The 18,690-nt window shown below is 42.5% G+C and overlaps 1 protein-coding gene across 10 annotated transcripts in view; it reads right to left on the reverse strand.

Moving 5' to 3' along the window:
- Nucleotides 1–18,690, reverse strand: part of mef2cb (myocyte enhancer factor 2cb) — a 73,485-nt gene that overhangs the window by 19,852 nt on the left and 34,943 nt on the right. For all 10 annotated transcript variants that reach the window (XM_083979418.1, XM_083979414.1, XM_083979417.1 and 7 more), the window contains one exon: nucleotides 11,924–12,127. In XM_083979418.1, coding sequence (XP_083835544.1) covers nucleotides 11,924–12,127 — 204 coding nt within the window. The remainder of the gene's footprint in view (nucleotides 1–11,923; nucleotides 12,128–18,690) is intronic.

The raw sequence follows: 18,690 nt of genomic DNA on the forward strand, positions 1-18,690 counted from the left end.
CGGCATTCTGCCACCCTGCTCACCCTCTCTATCCCTCTATCTGTCTTTCTGCCCCAATCTTTCTGTCTCAGTCTGGTGCTCAGTCTGTCTCTGTCTCCCTACCTCTGTCCCTTCCCCTCATTTTCTGCAATCCTTACACGTCTCAACAGAAGCCGAGTCAAAACATTGTTGGCTTGATGGGAACATCTTTATTTCTGATAGGCTTGGACTAGTTGATGGGTTGTGTTTGGAAAGCGTTTCATTGCTGACCATTCCCCTCTGCAGTTATCTTGGCAGTGGCTGAAGGGTATGACACATTCAATATTGTGTTTATGGCTATTGGCGACAGACAGGCCAGTGAATGTTTCTCAGTGACTTCAACCCAGTGGCTGACAACATTGGTGCAAAAACCCTCTACAAAAACAAGCAGTTTATAATAGGCCTTTTATATTTTTGCCAACACTGTATAGTCTTCAGAATACACTCACTATTGTAAGCAAAACCAAGACTTATGAAAGAAGATAGTATAGTACAAAAGCACAAGAGTTTCCCCCAATAAATTCAGCAGTTTATGGTTTTGCAGTATATTTCAGCATTCAGTGGAAAACATGTCGCTGACAGACAGGCACAATATAAAAGCATTAATAACTGTGCCACTTATGGTTAATCATGTTTGCTGTGTTGTTAAAATATAATAAAACAGCAGTGGAATGAACAACTTGTTTTTTCTTTTTTGGTGGGGTCTCGGCCTCTGTTTTTTTTATAGATGTGACAGACAGATTCACTTTGACTTTGACAGACACCCATTTTAGACATTAAGTTTACAGACCTGCTTTTGCAACGTGTGAGCATTTCTCTGGGTTAGGTAAGACCACAGGGTGCACTTACAATTTGCATTAGAGACTTTTCAGAAGCTGGTTTAGAACCTAAAAGTGAATCACCATGGAATTTAAAATGGCTCCCAAATAATCCTTGGGAAAATGTCATTTAAACCTAAAGGCTATGGTAATTAAGTAGCCTTTTTTAAATTCACACAGAGGTACAGCGAATGGTCTTCATACTAACTTCCAAACCTAAGATTTAGATCATGATAATTTTGTGGGATGAAAGTGACAAAAGGAGGTAAAGTTTGGAAACCCATGGGACAACAGGACAACTCGATTTCATTAGAGCAGATTGGTCAGGACCAATGTGGCTAAGTGTCAATAGGGGTGAGACAGCAGGGAGAGACATTGTCCCTTCCCATCACAAGGACAACGATGGAGGTGATTACAAAGTGGACCTGCTGTGGATTTAGCCCCCCCGCCCCCCTCAGCCACATTGTACAATAAGCACATTGGTGGCTTCACTACGTTGGCTGCAGGGGTAATAGTACGTTTGAGATGTGATCTTGTTCTCCTTGTTTCTATTCCTTTTTGCCTGTTTTCTTACTTGCTCTCGTTTTTTTGTTTCTCCCTCTCACTCTTTCTGTCGCTCTCACTCACTCTTTCTTTCTCTCTGCTGTTCGGAGTGGAGGGAACATCAGAGAGATCAGGCTGGCTTAGCTTATTAGAAGCAGATGGCAGACCAAAGGCAAGAAGGCCACAGTTTCATGAAGCGTGGTTTGAACATGCCAGGACCATGTCGAGGGGCATGCCCATGGATGACGGCTACACGGTGTGTGCAAATGTGTATGTGTATGAGTGAGCATTTGGGGGGAAGATGGCTAATTTTGTAGGTTACCGATCTGAGGAATGGAACCTCCAATCACAGCCTGTCCCTTCCTGTTTTTTTTAATTGTTTGTTTTTTGTTTTTTTCCACTCATCCTCTGTGCATCCCAATGCACTGGTTGAGGCAACATTAGAAAAACTATTGCTTCAATGACCCTTCTGTGATTTGGTGGCTTTGAAGCCCCATACTCCTGGTGCCCTGCTGCACTATAATCAGGAATCAAAAGCAGCCGCATGGTATCAATCATCCTTGTGCAAAGTGGTCATATGTTCAGGAATCGCACTGGCTTACTGTGCGATTACTATCTCTCTAGAGATTACTAGACTGACTAAACATTTAAAAAAAAGTGAGTGCGAACTAGAGAGAGAATAGTGGAAAGTGTTAGAGTAAGTGAGAGGGGCGGAATTAGAGGGTGCACAACAAGGTGCCTCCACATTTCTCCAAACTGTGGCATGGTGCTGGTAAATGTGCTAAAATCACCATTAAGAAGAGCCCACTGCAGACGAGAGCCCACTCACAGACACACAGTCTTAGCTAGCCAGTACACAGCACAATACCAGATGGTGCAGTGTTTCCCATATGGAAGAGACACACACTAAGCACATGTCAGAATCCAACACTGTTTGCTACAGCAGCATCCCAGCCCTGGGAACAAAGTGGTCATTCAGACTAGTCACTACACTGTATAATTACCCAGATAGACATTATCAGACACAATGCCAGCTCAGTAAAACTGGATAAAGAGGGCACTTATGTCTGCGGCCCCAACCTACCCATCTTTTATCCCGTCTACACTCCGGTTGCATAATCTGACTCTATTAAAATGAGAGCAATGGGAATGTGTCTTTTCATATTTTTGACTCAACGTAAAAATCAATTTGCCAAGGCTGAATTGTATGTGGAAAACATCCTTACATCCTTATACAATGTAATGCTACATAAGCTATTTATGTAATTGCACACATGTCACTGTGTGGTTGCACTGTGACATTATCAATAATATTTCAATTAGATATAAGCTATCATCACAGGAACAGTGTAGCCTTGGTTAAATGATTCCAGTTCTCTAAGGGCGGTAATGGGTTAAACTTCAAGTCCCCCTCCAGCCACCTTCTATTCCTTCTTTGTCCCCGCACAAATCGTCACTTATCGTCTTTTGTCTCTCTGTCTCTTATCGCGTGGTGCCACGGCAGGAAAAAGGAGCCTGAGGGAGGCCTTGAGTAACAATGACCAGCCGGTTGACCTCTATACTGTGACCTTGAGTTTCCACACCCTGCCCAAAGCAGCAATCATGGGAGGGGAGGGGGCTGAGGCCAGGAGGGGGGTGGTTGGGGCGGGGGCTCCAGGCAGGGCAGGGAATGCCATCTATAAAAATAGATCTTCATTATTCTGAATTTTCCACAAATAGTTTCAAAGAACAAGGCATCATTTCATCTTAATGGCTGGCATGAATTGTTTTGGGCTGTGTAGTGGAAAAGCATTGCCTTTTGGCAGCGTGGCTTCAGAAGTGGCCTGCCTTTTTCACCGCTCCACACCACAGGGACCACATATTGGCACATTTCAAACAGTCTATTTTTAAAACCTCCTTTTGTTGTTGTGTGAGTACCTCAGACTTCCGCTTCAGTATACTGACCTTAAAAAAAACACCTCTGACAGAGATCCAAGTGCTACTTAGTTTCTTGTCTGAGGTTCTGCTTTTCTGGGTAAGCAGCCGTTTGATGTGGAATAAAATGCTGAGCCTGTAGATCATATACATTATCTGTCATCTTGTTTTTAGCCTGTCTTTAAAAGTGGAAGAGGCATATAGTCTATAAAATATGAACTCAGTTAACTTGCTCTCTTTATGTCTAAGGCTGGCGCCGCAGACAGATGTGTCCCAGTGTGCCAGCCTAAAACTTAGAGCAGACACTTTTCAGCTGTAAAAGGAGACTATCTTGGTCGTGTGAGGGTGACACCTCTAACTGTTTGCCACTTATATCATAGGCCGACCTGTTGATCAAAATATACTCCGTCTTACTGACATTAACAGTGGAACTTGCCAGGAATGTATTTTCCCCGAAAAAAGTTTGAAAATAACCATTCAGGAAGCAACTGCTTGGCAATGTGTCAGGGGAGAAAAACAAGTAAACTAATATAGACTTCTTTATCCAAGGGATCAAATGTTTATAGGCACTGCAGGGTCTAACACTGATGGTCTTATGCATGTGGTCGCCGGGGGCAACTCTTCACGGTTGATCTTCATAAAGAGAGGGGGAAAGGGAAAGAGAGATAGAGAGAGACAGAGGCTGAATGAATACCCTGACAATTCGCTTACTCACTCCTCTGTTTCAAAAACAACCCCCACCCACCCTGTTGCAGGCACAAGGAAGGGAGGGAGTGAAAGAGAGAGAGAGAGATTCCAAGCCTATTCTTCTACCCTCTCCCAGCGAGGAGCGCCAGCTAAGCAACTATTTTTAGCCTCACCACAGACTATTTTTAGACCACACCACTTTTTGAGGCATTTATTAGAAAAAGAGTACATCAAATACAAGATGATGGAAGCAGTTGTTTTGGGAATGGTGTTTTTTATTTTGACTGTCTAACAAACTAGTTTTTACATGGAGTGAGTTTAGTACATTTTTGCCAATCATGCCGACGTGTGAAGAAAATTTTGTGCCTGAAAGTGAATATATCTAGGGAAAAACATGGACCAGTGTTTCTCACTTATTTGCTCTCTTTTTTTTCGTCTCATCACCTTTTTCTATGCGTTAGAACAAACACTTCTGTATCTGAAGCTTCAAGTCCAAACCGAAGGTGACGGAGCGGGAAATAAAACATGAGGAGGACAAAGGCGTGTGTCTGTTAGTGGAAGTCATGACACTTCAAGCACCAGAACGATGTTTCATGAGTTCAGAACTCGTCATTTTTTGGCCACTTTATTGTGTTGTAGATTTAATTGCAAATGGTTCAAATTAATTAGAAATTAAGCATGAAACTCTCTCAATCACTGACTCTTGATTCAGTACTTAGTTGGCACCCCTTTGATAGCAATTGCAGCTTCGGCTCCATTCTCATCTCATGCTCTCTGGAGCAAATATTCTTTCAGGACCATCAGAGTAGAGAATCCTCCTTTAAATGCCATTTGGCTTTTGGCTTTTACTCAAAGTAGCTTCCATCAAATTGCTGTACCAAAAAGATTGATGGAATGCAGCTGAGATGGTCCGCCACCGGTTCATCTCCACAGAGGACATCTGAAGCTCCGTAAGGGTAGTGTAACTGTTGAATTTTTGGTCACATCCCTCACCAAGGCCCTTCTTGTCCAGTTTCTCACTTTGGCTGGACAGCCAAATCCTGGTGGTCCCAAACTTCTTGCATTTCACAATTATTGAGGCCACTGTACTCCTGGGAACACTCAAAGCTTCAGAAATGGATTTATACCCTTACCCTGATCTGTGCCTCACCGCAATTTTATTGCAGAGGTCTACAGAGAGTTCCCTGAAGTCCATGGCTCGGTTTATTCCCTGACATGCAGTGTGAATTGTGAGACCCCATAAGACATTTCAGCTTTTTGATTTTTTAATAAATGTGCTATTTAGAAGAAAAAAAAAACATGTGCACACTGTCACTACTGATGTCTATGTATACGGTAGATAAAAAGTTTCATAAGAAAAAATTGTCTCATGAATGTTAATTAAAATCTACAAAACAACAGAGTGTGAAAAAGGTAAGGGGTCTGGATACTGTAAAGTCCCTGTATGTTTTTTTTTTTTTTCAAAGGTGTGTATCTGTGTGTGTGCATGTGCATGTGTGCAAAAAATTATTGATAGTGGCACAATTTCTCTCACCCACTCTTCAACATGTAATTAACATACACTCGACCACGTATATAAGATGTCCTGTCTTTTTTTTTCCGCTGATGTGCTGTCCGTCATGTCTGTGGGCTGTCATCAGTCTTTGTTTTAACAAACTGCTGTACTGTTAGCTTGCCAATGTCACAAGGTTAATTTACTTAGTCAGTCAAAGCAGCTTCAGACCTTAATCCTCAGCTCACAAGGAAAAACAAGTCATGTTGCCGATCTCTCTCTTCACTAGTAAACACTGAGGCACTGTGATCACCGTGGCAACCCCACCCCCTTCCTCCACCCAATGCTACACCACATGTACCATATCCAAAAAACTTCAAAACAACTCCACATGAAATTACTGTGGACAACTGGGACAGGAGATATGATATGACTCCCTTATTTCTCTTGGATGCAAACACATGTAAAAGTCATAGAGGATAAATTAGTGAAGGCATTCAAGCTGGAGTAATTATACAGCCTTTGAGAGGCATGAGAAGAAGTCATTCACTGAGCTGATCAACACAGAAAACTCCTTAAGGCTAATGTTCTCCATGCTGTTTAGAAACCAAATAAGCATATAGAATAGCACACATGCTGGAAAATATTTTCACAAGAGCGAGGCAGAACATTAGCACACTGGCACTTCAGAGAGGGAGATCACATGTCCTGTTGACTTGCAAGAATTTTACGAGAAAGCAGAGAAAGCACCGTTTAACTGAATAAAGAGGGACATTTTTAAGGTAAATGACAGTGAAATCAACCAAATTAGTCTCTGTAGTATTTAGAATGTGTTGAAAATCAAGCTTTTTTGCCAAATGAAATAACATTGTGAAAGGCTTGCACTGACCCCCCCCCCCCTCCACATGCACGCACACACTTTCCCTTCCTCTCGCCCACCCTCCCTCCAGTGGACTGTCACTGGGTTGAAATCACACCTGTGCTTCTCACACTTCTCGGCACACGGGTGAAACATACGCAGGGTGAAACATGGTGAGGGAGCTTTGCTGAATCTCATTAGCCAAGCGGGTAGTCATTAACAGAATGACCTTTGGAAATAATTACCAGCCTTCCTCCCTCCATCCCTCTTTCCCTCCCTCCTTTTCTTCTCGCACTCATCCATCCCTCTGTCCCTCCCCTTCCCCCTCTCATTCACTAGTTCCTTCTAGGTGAGGACAGAGGGAGAGAGAGGAGAGATGAAGGGAGAGAAATAAGGTATGGATAGGTGGGGAGGCAGGTCCCAGCTGCTGCTGCTGCTGTTTAAGATTACAGGGTGAGCTGAACTTTGAGATTAGGTTAATCTGCTGGAAATGGGATTGGCTAGCGGCCTTTCTTCTGGTTGGTGGGCAAGCAGGCAGGTCAGATCAGTACCAAGAGCCATGTGCCATTCCATGTGATACTTGAGCCAATGGCATCAGAGTGTGCTGTGCTGGCTGAGGTCACCACAATGCCGTCAGCTCTGCAGGGTTCAAACCAATTGTCACCATGCATGTATACACGTATTCCACCATGCAGTGCAGCCAGCACACTCTTACACAGGCCAAACTCACTTGTGTCTGCACATAAGCACAATATCCTATATTATGCATGCATATACACACACCATTATAGCATCTTTGTCTTCTTCCAGTCAGGTATATTTGGGCATTGAGCGGATATAGCACCCTATCACAGCTCGCTCACTAACCCTTTAGTTGTTTCACAAACCTGTGTTCTTTGTTTCAACAGAGGGGAAAACAAACACATTGTGGAACAGGGATTTGGCACAGCCCAAGTGTGTTGTTGGATTTGGGGCTGTTCAATCACAGCAAGAGCGAGCCAGCGCTGCTTAGGTTTGGGCTTGATCTGCAATCATCGGGAGGGGAAAGAAAGGACTCTTTCATGTGCTATTGCAATTAACAACCCCTATACTACTGGCATAATAAATCACCTATAAGAGCTCAAAGTTATTATTCTTAAACTGGAATATAAAAAGGGAGGAAACAGGAGAGATAGATCTATTCTCTTGTCTTCCCAACACAGCTTCCCATTTCTCCTCTAATGCTCTTCACATGTCCAGGAAACCGGCCTGGCAGACAGCGAGTATAGGAAATCTATCTGCGTGTTTGACTGTTTTATCTGGAGCCAGACTCAGAGTGTACTGTAGACCTGCCAGGACAACACACTTGGACCCTGCTTGGACATCCAGTGATGGTGGATCACTGGATGATCTGTATTTGCTTTCATCAAGCTATGAGAGCTGAGATGAGCTTAGAAATCTCTTTGAACAATTAGCATTAATTAAGAGGACCTCCCCACTTGTTTGTGTAGCAGCTGATCACACAGTGTAGTACATGTTTTATTACAGCCTCTTGAGGGTGTGGGGTTCTGTGAGTTTAGGTATCCCACCTGACAGTCTGTGTGTGTCTTGAGATAAAATGGGAACATTCAAAACATAAAAAATGTCCTCAGTTGTCACTGTATTTATCTGATTATTATGGGCGTCTGGGTGTCATCAATTGTGAATGTGACAATAATAACTTGTAGCCATTTTCAACTGGCAACACTTCTTTTGTTTTACCACTTGTGCTCAGAGAGGAGGGTTAGCTTTGGTTCCTTGGTCTTTTGCTTTCACAGATATTTGTGGAAGTGTCATTCCCAGCTGAGACGGTTTTCAAGTGAGTCATCAAGACCTTCTTTACCACTCCTCTCTCTATATATAACTCTATTTATCTCTCTCTCTCTGTACCCCTCTTTCTGTCTCTAACATACACACGCTAAATGACACAGCCATAGATTTAAAAAGGTCCTGTCTTAGATATACTGTATGTTCAATGAAAAACTGGATGGAAAAAAAGAAAGACAAAAAAGTGAGGGAGGGGGGGGGAGAGAGAGAGAGAGAGAGAGAGAGAGAGAGAGAGAGAGAGAGAGAGAGAGAGAGAGAGAGAGAGAGAGAGAGAGAGAGAGAGAGAAAAGCCCTCCAGCCTCTTGTAAACATGCTGTAGCTAGAGAGGCTGTGCAACGCTCTCAGTGCCACTCTCTCAACAACGCTAATTATCAACCAAAGACATGCTAATTACATAGAGCTTTATTGCTAATGTAGCAGGCCTCTATGCCAGCCGCCCACACTCTGAGCTCCGCTCCCCTACCTCTGCCTCTCCTCCCACTACACCTTCAGGCACAGCAGAAATACAGTAACAGAGATGCATGCATTTCTGTGTACTTCTAAAGACAAGAGCTTTCCACAAATCTGAAATTAGATGTCACATATTAGACGGCATATAAAGCGTTGTTATTCCTTTGAGGGGGAACCTAGATTTTGTCTTCACCCCTTAATTCAACCCTTGATCTTGTTCTTGATCTCCTCGTCATCATTTTGCCGACCCAACAGGAAGTCCACTTCACTCCTGCCCCCCAAACTAAACATGCAATCACCCACGTTCCTGCACCAGTGATGTAGCCTAGCAGCGGCACACAAGGCCCAGTGGGAGAGATTCGACCCCCCCACCCCCACCCAGACCCCCCTCCACACACCCCACTCCCATCCATGCTAAACGTGCTAGTGTCAGCCCTGTGGCCAATCCCGTTAGCACACCGCAGCTAAGGCTGAAGGCCTCTTCAGATCGATTTCTCCCACTGTGAGTTGCTTAGAGAATGTGGAGCCTGAGTCCTCCAGGGATCACAGTGTAGGTAGTGCTCCACAGCACTCTCCCCCACTAGGCTCTTTAGCGTCTTCCCCTGACACGGCTGTTTACACGTTAGCCATCCTCTGCTCTATAATGGAGACACAGTTAAAGAGAGAGCTTCAAAGCAGGCAGCTCTCGTCACAGGCACTTGCTGAAACATGTGACGGCTCTCTTCATGGGTTCAGCTGGGGCAGGGTAATACACCGACTGAAGGGTGACTGAAGGGCTTGGAGCATAAAGGATACCAGTGCTTATAGGCGTGTTGGGAATGTAAGTGTATGCTAAATGGGTTAATGTAAATGATATAATGCATCCAGGATTATGTTTTATCCCTTCTGATATACCTGGTAACTGAGCAGTTCTAACATGCCTCAAACTAAACATTGGGCACACAGTGTAGATTTAAATGGCTTTTCGGATTATGTAATGTTTTACCGTATCACAAGATATTACAACTATGACAAAACTGATTTCATGTTTGTTGTTGTTTTTTGTTTTTTTTAGTAAAGCTTGAAAAGTTTCAGCCTTAAAGGTAGAGTCTGTAGGTTTGTTCATTGCAGTTTGTAAACACACCATTACAAACTGGGCCCCTCCTCTCAGGCTCAACTGTGCACCCCTCCTGCCCCTGACAGCAGTTGTCACGGATAACCCATGTTCAAATGCTGTTCACATAGAACCCTGCTCCACTTTATTTGCTATTTCCACTAAGATAGCAACTGGACGCCATCATGGCGCCACCACCACACATGAGTAGAAGCCCATGGCTGATGATTAAGCAGGATTTCATTTGTATATGTCTGTCTTTTGATTTTTTCGGAAATTCCTACCTTCAAATAAATAGAAAAAAGAAGTCCAATAATATGAACCATAGGAAGGGAATACAAGCACATGCTGCATTTAAAAAAAGAGAAAGCTGTTATGTTGTGTCAAGTAGATTGAGTTGTGCTTCTAAACACTGTCCATGATAATGGACCCAGTCCATTCTCTTTGTTTTCATCATTAAGGTTAGCCATATGTTGAGCGCTACATTACTTGATGTATGGGCTACATTAACACACTACATAATTGAATGCACCAAATGGAAAATGTAGTGGAACAAAAGCAATAATGCCAATAGCAAATATGTAGCATGCAATATGTTGCAATACATTTATTTACACTGCGTTTTAAACTATCAAACATGATGTGAAGAAAACTGTAATTATATAGTACATAGTATAAAGGAAGCGAAAATTACTGGGCCAAATATCTCCACAAGTGGAAGACATTTGATATCAATGTGTAAATTCAAATGGTTTGTAGTCAGAGGCAGAATGCCATCTGGACTTGGAGTATTCCCAGTGGACCTGTCCACCCGTGGGCAGGCAACAAGCCCACCAACACATATGAAAAGATAAAAACCATGTCCAATGCTGTTTGATCCTGTGTTAGACTGGCCAGCCAGCTCATATAGGTGTGTGTGTGTGTGTGTGTGTGTGTGTGTGTGTGTGTGTGTGTGTGTGTGTGTGTGTGTGTGTGTGTGTGTGTGTGTGTGTGTGTGTGTGTGTGTGTGTGTGTGTGTGTGTGTGTGTGTGTGTGTGTGTGTGTGTGTGTGTGTGTGGCAGAATACTTTCATTACATTACATTGGTCCCCACATTTCTTTTGGTACATTGCGTGTTAAATGCATAATCTTTGACCAAGTTGACCTGACAAATTAACATTATGCTGCCATCAGGTGCTGCATACATAAACAATGAACACAAGGAGGTACATATGGACACAGCTGAGATTTTATGTGACCTCTTAGCTGCAAAATGTTGTTTTTGTCTTACCATATATGCAAAAATAATTTAAAAATGTTTAGAACTATATCTATTAATCGTTCCACTAGTGTCGAAATTGTGTTTAAAACACAAAATATAAACAACAAGAAAACAATGAATGTGTGCAACATCTAGAATTTTCCAAATTATGTAAACTGGATTAGCAAATTTTAGAGTCAACGAGAGAATCTTAATATAATGTGACATTTTCATACATTTGATAATTTTTATTCCTTTAACATTATTTTTGCATCACAGGTGCTGTTTAATCAGCAAGCAGCAGCTTGGTGTGAGTGTAAATGTAGGTGCACTAGAGAAAAGGATAGACTCTGCATGAATACGTGCATGTCTGTGTGTGTGTGTGGCCCACCAGGTTTGTCAGAGCTCCAGTGTGAATGTTGCATAACAGGTTCATGTTGAGAGCTTAAGGATCCTGGAGGGTGCCAGCGTCATTTCCTGCTTTATCTACCTGCCTACTGGCTGGCCTGACAGCGCTGTTTAGCATCGCCTTGAGCCACACTAGCGACATGTGTCCAAAGCAAGTCAGATCAACATCCTGCTCTAAGAGGCACATCAGTGGTGACAAGACACCAAAGGCAGGGGCTGGTGATTACACTCCACAGGGGACAGGCTGAAAGGTCTTAATCAATGTAGGCTAGCTCTTTTATACTACACAGAAGTACACAAAACACAATTTAAATGAAGTTTCACAAGTTAAATCATTTCTAAATATATAAAAGTGACCCAGGTGGAAAACTGACAAACTATGAGGTTATTTCTTACACCATGCTAGGTGTGAAGACCAAAAGGGAGAAGTTAGGGTTGCTGAATGAGTCACAAATGCTGTAAGCAGCGTTTCTGTGTGTTTGCATGAGTGTGTGTGTGTCAGTAGATGCATTTGTGCTCCAGTGCATGCGTGCAGTCTGTGTTTTCTCTTAACTTACCTCCACAATATCGGAGTTGGTCCTGCTCTCATGGGGCTCGTTGTACTCGGTGTATTTAAGCAGGACCTTGTCCATATCTGTGCTGGCATACTGGAACAGCTTGTTGGTGCTGTTGAAGATGATCAGGGCAATCTCACAGTCACACAGCACACTCAGCTCATACGCCTTCTTCATCAGGCCAAACTTTCGCTTTGTAAATGTCACCTAGGAACAGGACACAAAGAAATACAGAGAGTAATGATTAGAAGGCATAATAATTGTGATTCATGATGACCTGCAGCACACAACAGTATGATCAAATCATCCTGAGCTTGACCTGACATGTTTGACCTAATGTGTGGTAATCTTTTAAAACAGAAAAATACCCCACCCTCACATTGCACTGAGGGAATAAATAGAAATCAGACGAAATAACTTTTCCTCTTTTAAAATAAGCTGTTCTCAGGAAAACAGCATTAAAGGAAAGTGAAGTCTGCTGATGGGTCAACACCAGCTGACTGTAACAGTCCATCCACTATACCAGGAAAAAAAGAAGAAGAAAAAAGAAGCTGGGCTTGCATTTAAGGAACTGAAAATACTCTGTCTCAGACAGATAACGGTAAGGAAGATCAGTTATTGCTTGTAGATCAAAGCGCACAGAGGTTCATCATGGAACATATCTTGGCTTAAATCGTCCCTTTCAAATGGTTTGTACACCAGAAATGCACATACCTATAACTATTTTAATCTTTTTTAAAAACATCTGAGATAAACACACTTCTCACAGTGATATTAACCCGCATTGTTCTGTTGCCCAATTAACTGCCTCTCATAGTGAATAACAAGCCATTGATATAAATAACGGATGGGTTCCCTAACTGTGCTTCAAGCTGTTTGTGAGCGCTCAAATAGTGACAATGAGCTCAACATAAACCACAAAAATTGTCCTCTGTAATGGGGCTTTTTCTCTCTCTCTCTCTCCCTCTCTCTCTCTCTCTCTCTCTCTCTCTCTCTCTGTTTGTGGCTAGGTGCAAGTGAGGCCCAAGACCTTTAATAAGACAGGCATACAAGTGCCCACATTGTCAAAATAGAACAGCCTCTATTCCTCTATTGTTTGGATCAAAACTAGAGCAGAGAAAGTGAGTCAATTCCAGTGAGCTGCACCTGGTTTCTTTTCCAAGCCATGTGTTCAAGCTCTTTGGCTGTATGGGGAAAAAAAGAGAAACCAAGCCTCTGCCAGATTCACTCTCTAAGCAACACTGCTTTTTTAATTATTGAAATTCATTTTATTATTGTTTGTGTCTGTGAGCATTATGTACATTGGAGATCTGTACTGACAAAGCTTTTTACTAAGAGGAACTTGCCAGAACTGTGCCCAGCTGGTAGCTAATGTTCTCAGTTTGTTGATTAACTGCATGTTTGTCTATTCTCTTCTGACGCTTAAGTGGGCCAAAAAGTACAGAATGAAAAAAAAAACTCTTAACTCTCAGTCAAACTTGCCCTGAATGCAATGATGAAGACAATAACTGCTGGCTGTATTGACCTTTACAAAGAGGACACCTCTGTGTGTGGTAGATGCATGAATAGATTTTTAGCATAAATCTATCATGCATTGCCCTTCACATTTCTTTCTTTACAACTTTAAAATCTGAAAGATGAGCTGGGCTGAATAGATATTGATAGATAGTTTTGGATTACCTGAAATCATATCTTCCAGGATGCACCAGGGAAACTGAATATCAAGCTATCCCTCACCTCCACCCTGTCTTTCTCTCTGTTGCCCTCTCTACTAGGAGTGCGTAAAACCTTGCATGAACTGCAATATCGTGGAACAGTGACCCCCCCACCCCCCAAAAAGTTCTACAGTGATGTCACTGTGTGGTGCCAATCTGTTAGAGAACTGAGACTGAAACCAGAAACACATACATCATCCTGACTCCTGGAAAAAAAAATGGTGTGTGCAATGTCAGGTTCTGTACCTCGGCACAAACACTCATCTGATTCACCGACGACATAAGGAGAAAAAGCTCCCCTGGGCTCTAAATACCATGCTGACATTTACACTGTGAAACTGAAATATGAAAAAAACAAGCCTCATTCTTAACACTGTAAGATCAAAAGGCATCTTGACAATAAGATGAATTGTCATATCCGACCCACTCTGAGCTGTAGCGTCCAAAACTGAAACATAAGCTCCTTACAGGGGTCTGCAAGCCGTACAGCAGCAGAGCTACAGTACAAGTCGTATGAGCGAGTATGTAAGATGACAGGACTGCAGGACGTAAGGTCAAAGCAAACTATTCAGGAACAGGACATGTAGAGTGTTGTCTTCCCCTGGTGTTTTGATGCAAGGGGCACCAGGGGCAGACGCAGGACACAGCTAGCTCCCGGCCCAGCTCCGTTATCACCCACTCACTCAGTCACACACTCTGCTGGGGCCATTAATGTTTCAGAAGGTGGCACGTGGCACACACACTGGGCTGGCTGTGAGTTCCGGAGGTCCACATGCTGGCTCAGATCACTCATGTATTAGTGAAGATGAAGAATCCTTTATTGGCCAAGCATGTTTTTACACAGAGAAATTTGATCTCTGCTTTCAACCACACACACATACCTGGAGGAGAAGGCAGCCACAGCTGCAGTGCCTGGGGAGCCCTATCGGGGGGTGCGGTGGGGGTGAGGTGTTAGATGCCTTGCTCAAGGACAATTTAGACAACTATTTTATTAACTCTTGCTGGTCTGGGGAATCAAACCAGTGACATGTTTTGTTACACAATCAAAGTCCTCTTGAGCCTAACACTTAAAAAGAGGATCTGGGTGTACATTTGCCCACATATTATAATTCACACATTCAGTAGACTGACTTGAAGAACACCACAGGCAGAGAATGAGTGTGATTACAAAAAGCCTTAACTGACCAAACAATAACACCTACATAAATATCACACCACACCCCCGCATCTCAATCTGACACGTACAACCTGCTCCCTCCAAATTACATAGATACCATGCATACACATCCATAAATACATGCATATATAGTGCATGCCTGCTAGAACAAGTATATGCATTTAAAAAGACTGTTGGATTGCACATAAATGCTATCAGGACGGTAAGTACTGGTGAAAACATCATGTGGGATGTGCTAATGTGTACCGCATCTCAGCTAGGCAGGTCTTACATGCAGTATTCAATTTCACTGATCGAGGTGACTCTCTGGTGACTTCCTGGTGACTTCATGGCCTCACATGATGCCATCATGTGACCCTTTCAGCCCATCAACATTAATGCTGGTGATGTCACTTCTGGCCTTTCCTGTGTAACCTCAAGTCAGCTCTGTGGGCCCACACAGAGTGGTAAACTAATGCACTTTTGAGGAGATACTGCTCTGCCCTCTGCGGATAAAAATAGATGGCTCACCTGATCAAAAAACACGAATAGAAAAATATGAATGATGAGAATATAGAAAGAATACCCAAGCCTCAAGGTTTCTAAAAAATAAATTCTACTTTTGTTCAAGCACCTATAGTACAATTGATGATATTGGTGTATAGGTGTTGGATTAAATTGAACAATACCAATTTATTTCACCGAATGAGGCCCTGTCCGTGTTGTGAAACCAAAAAACCCACTGAAAACCACCCATATGTCAGTGTGGGTGCACTCTTTCTTTCCTTGGTCAGTGGGTGCTGTTAGATACACAAGAGCATGATACACACACACACGCAACACTTTTCTACTGACCGTTTTTGGCAGTCATTTAGGTAAAAATTCTGGCATCAGACACATTACTCTCAAACTATCCTTTTATACTTCTATGACAGTGTATGAATTCTTGTTCTGCATCTACCATAACAAAAAATAAATAAATAAACATTTCTGGCCGCCTGACAATCTCCTTGAATATTTGTGCTTTAAACATATTAAAACCAAATTTCACAACAAAAAACATAACCTTCTAAGAGATTTCTCAATTATAGAAAAGCTCATGGCCACAATACGTAAGTTAGCAAAATTTGATTCTTTCTTCATCTCTGTGAAGAACAAAACACCCCTCCATTACCCCTGCGGGCATATAGTGCAACTCTAACTTACTTTGTCACATAATGAGCACTAACTCAGAGTGAACATACCAGCCTTACTTGTTCACCCCTATCCTCCTCCACAACCCCATCCCAAGAGAGATTCAAACACCTGCACAAACAAATGCATTAGGGCACACCACCCTGTAAACACCTCAAAATGTTACAATCGCATACCCTCTGTTTTCTTTTATGAAAAATTGAACTGAACTCATTTTTCTTTTTCTTTCTTTTTTTTTTTTTTTTTACAAATTTCCCTCTCTATCTTTATTCTAAAAATGTGTGTATTAAGAAAAAATTATAGTATGTATGGTGCCAATGGAAAATGACCGACAAAAGAAAGAAATAATTTCTAAAAATGAGATAATCACTTCTGCTCTACACAATTGACCTGTCACATTTCTTTCAGCATAACAGGAGAAAAACGCCCAGGATAAACAGAAGGATGAGAAGAAAGGAGGGATAGTAGCTGAGTCTCTGCCACATGGGTGAGAGGGGAGAGAAAAAGAGGGGAGGGAGAAGGAGGAGGAGGAGGAGGGAGAAGAGAGGGGGCGGACGCACAGGAAGCACATTTGTATGCATTTCCTCTCATAACAGGAAGAGGCCAGTGGCTTCCCCTTCACAATGGCTTCGCTTCTGCTTCCCACCTCCTGCCTGCTTCCCTGGGGGAGGAGGAGGTGGAGGAAGAGGAGGAGTGGAGAGACAGGCACCAAAAACTGCTGGTTAGCAAACCAAACATGGCCGTGCATGCAGGGACACACACGCACACATGCTCTCATACACGCACGCACATAGATGTCAGTCAGCTATGGAGCTGCACAATTTGTCTTGAGACAAACACTTATCCCATTGTCAAGGGCCAAGCAGGAAGACACGGGCTTACGCAAAAGGAATAAGAGGAGCCCAAGACCTAGGCCTGAACTCTGCCTCACAGCCAAAGAAGCTGTTAAGAGGGGTATTACCACAAAAGAGGCTTTGTCCTACCTCTAATATATGCTATGCTCTTCTCTCTCCTCAAAACCCCACTCATCATCCATTTTGAGTGCGTCTTCATTATACAGTAGGAACAGGAGGCAGCAGACACCAAACATTACTTCATTCAATGTCTAAATCAAAAGTGTCCACTGTGAGTAGTTAAAAGCTAATCTGTGAGACTGATGGAGGGGTGTCTTAATTATGCCGATTTTAGTTATAGTTACATGTCTTAAAATACCTACTAGTTTAGATTGTTCTGCCAGATCTGGTAATTACGTTTCAGTACAGGACTGAAATGGCTGGCTTCGCTCCCTCTCTGTATGTTCCTGTTTATGCTGAAAACCGCAACTGGAAAAGGATATGCCCGCTGACAAAAGAAAGTGGATGTTACATCGCAAGGCCCAAGTTAGTGGCCGGAATGACAAAAATAACTTTGTTGTCATTCATTTGAGGTGGATGACTTTGGTCGTGGCAACAAGGCCAATTTTCCACAAAAAAATAATAAGAAACGAAGGATTTTTTTTTTTAAAGGATCATGATTAGTTTAAATTGATTTTGACATAGATTGTATGTCCCCACATAGCTAATTGTTGTAGTGATTTCTACAGCAAGAAGACCCCATTAACCCCAGTTTTCACTAAATTAAGTCTTCTTATGACAAGCACAGCTCAGAATTTGCTTTTAGCGGAGGAGAAAAATGAAGAGAAGATACAAGGATCTGAGCGAGACTAAAAATAATTTGAAGCTTAAACTGGTAAACAAATTTTTATAATCATATACTTGCACATATTTTATATCTAAAATAACCCCATAAGCTTTTGTATCAAAATGTTTAAAATGTACACCTGTTTTTGTTTATTTTTTATTTTTTCAACAAAATTAAAAGCCCAACATAATGAGCCCTATAGCGAACAAAAGAAATAAATGAGGGTAAGCTTGAAAAACCATTAAGACTTTGTGGTGGTGGTGGTGAGGGGGGTAGAGTAAGGTGAGAAAGCAAAATGAACCATGTGAAGAGCATGTGAATGAGAAACAAAACAGGGGATAAGTAGAGAAGGCAAAAGAGAGTAAAAATATAGCCGAGGGAAGGTGTGAGCTTAGTGAGCCCTTTTCAGGTGAGGTCTCGCAGCGCTGAACATATGACAGAGAGGAGTGCCACTCGCTGTGGTAAAAGAAGGAGATGGTAGAAGGTGGGAAACAGGGAATCAGAGGAGGGGTGCAGGGGTGAGGAGCTACCCTGTGGGCCTCATTATTTTCCTGCTGTTAATTTCACTCGCACATTTTCTCACCCCAGTGCTGTTGATTGGAGTTGCTTTGTCGTAGAAACAAAAAGACCCCTTATTTCAGCTATAGCGCTGCAGTTAAAATGGTGAGGGAGGCACGGAGACATACGCAGGAAGACATAAAAACACAAATCTTTTTTCTTTTTTTCTTAATCTTCTTCCAGCCAAGTATGTGTTAGTGTGAGTGTTGTTTGTGGGATTTGGGAAATCCTGTTGTTTTACTTCCTGTCACTGATGACCTGATGCATGTTTAACCTTTGGCCCTGGGTCTCCTCCCCTTGGAGCCCACATGTCCCACACATACACACAGACTCGCACAAACAAGTCATCCTAAATTAAGCCCGCTGAGTGTACTGGCTGGAGAGGTAACACTAATTAGAGCCAATTGCAGTAAATTAGTCGATCCCCAAGACCGACTCCAGAGAGATAGATGTGTTTTAGATGTGTT

The sequence above is a fragment of the Trachurus trachurus genome, assembly GCF_905171665.1.
Source record: "Trachurus trachurus genome assembly, chromosome: 9".
NCBI lineage: Eukaryota > Metazoa > Chordata > Actinopteri > Carangiformes > Carangidae > Trachurus > Trachurus trachurus.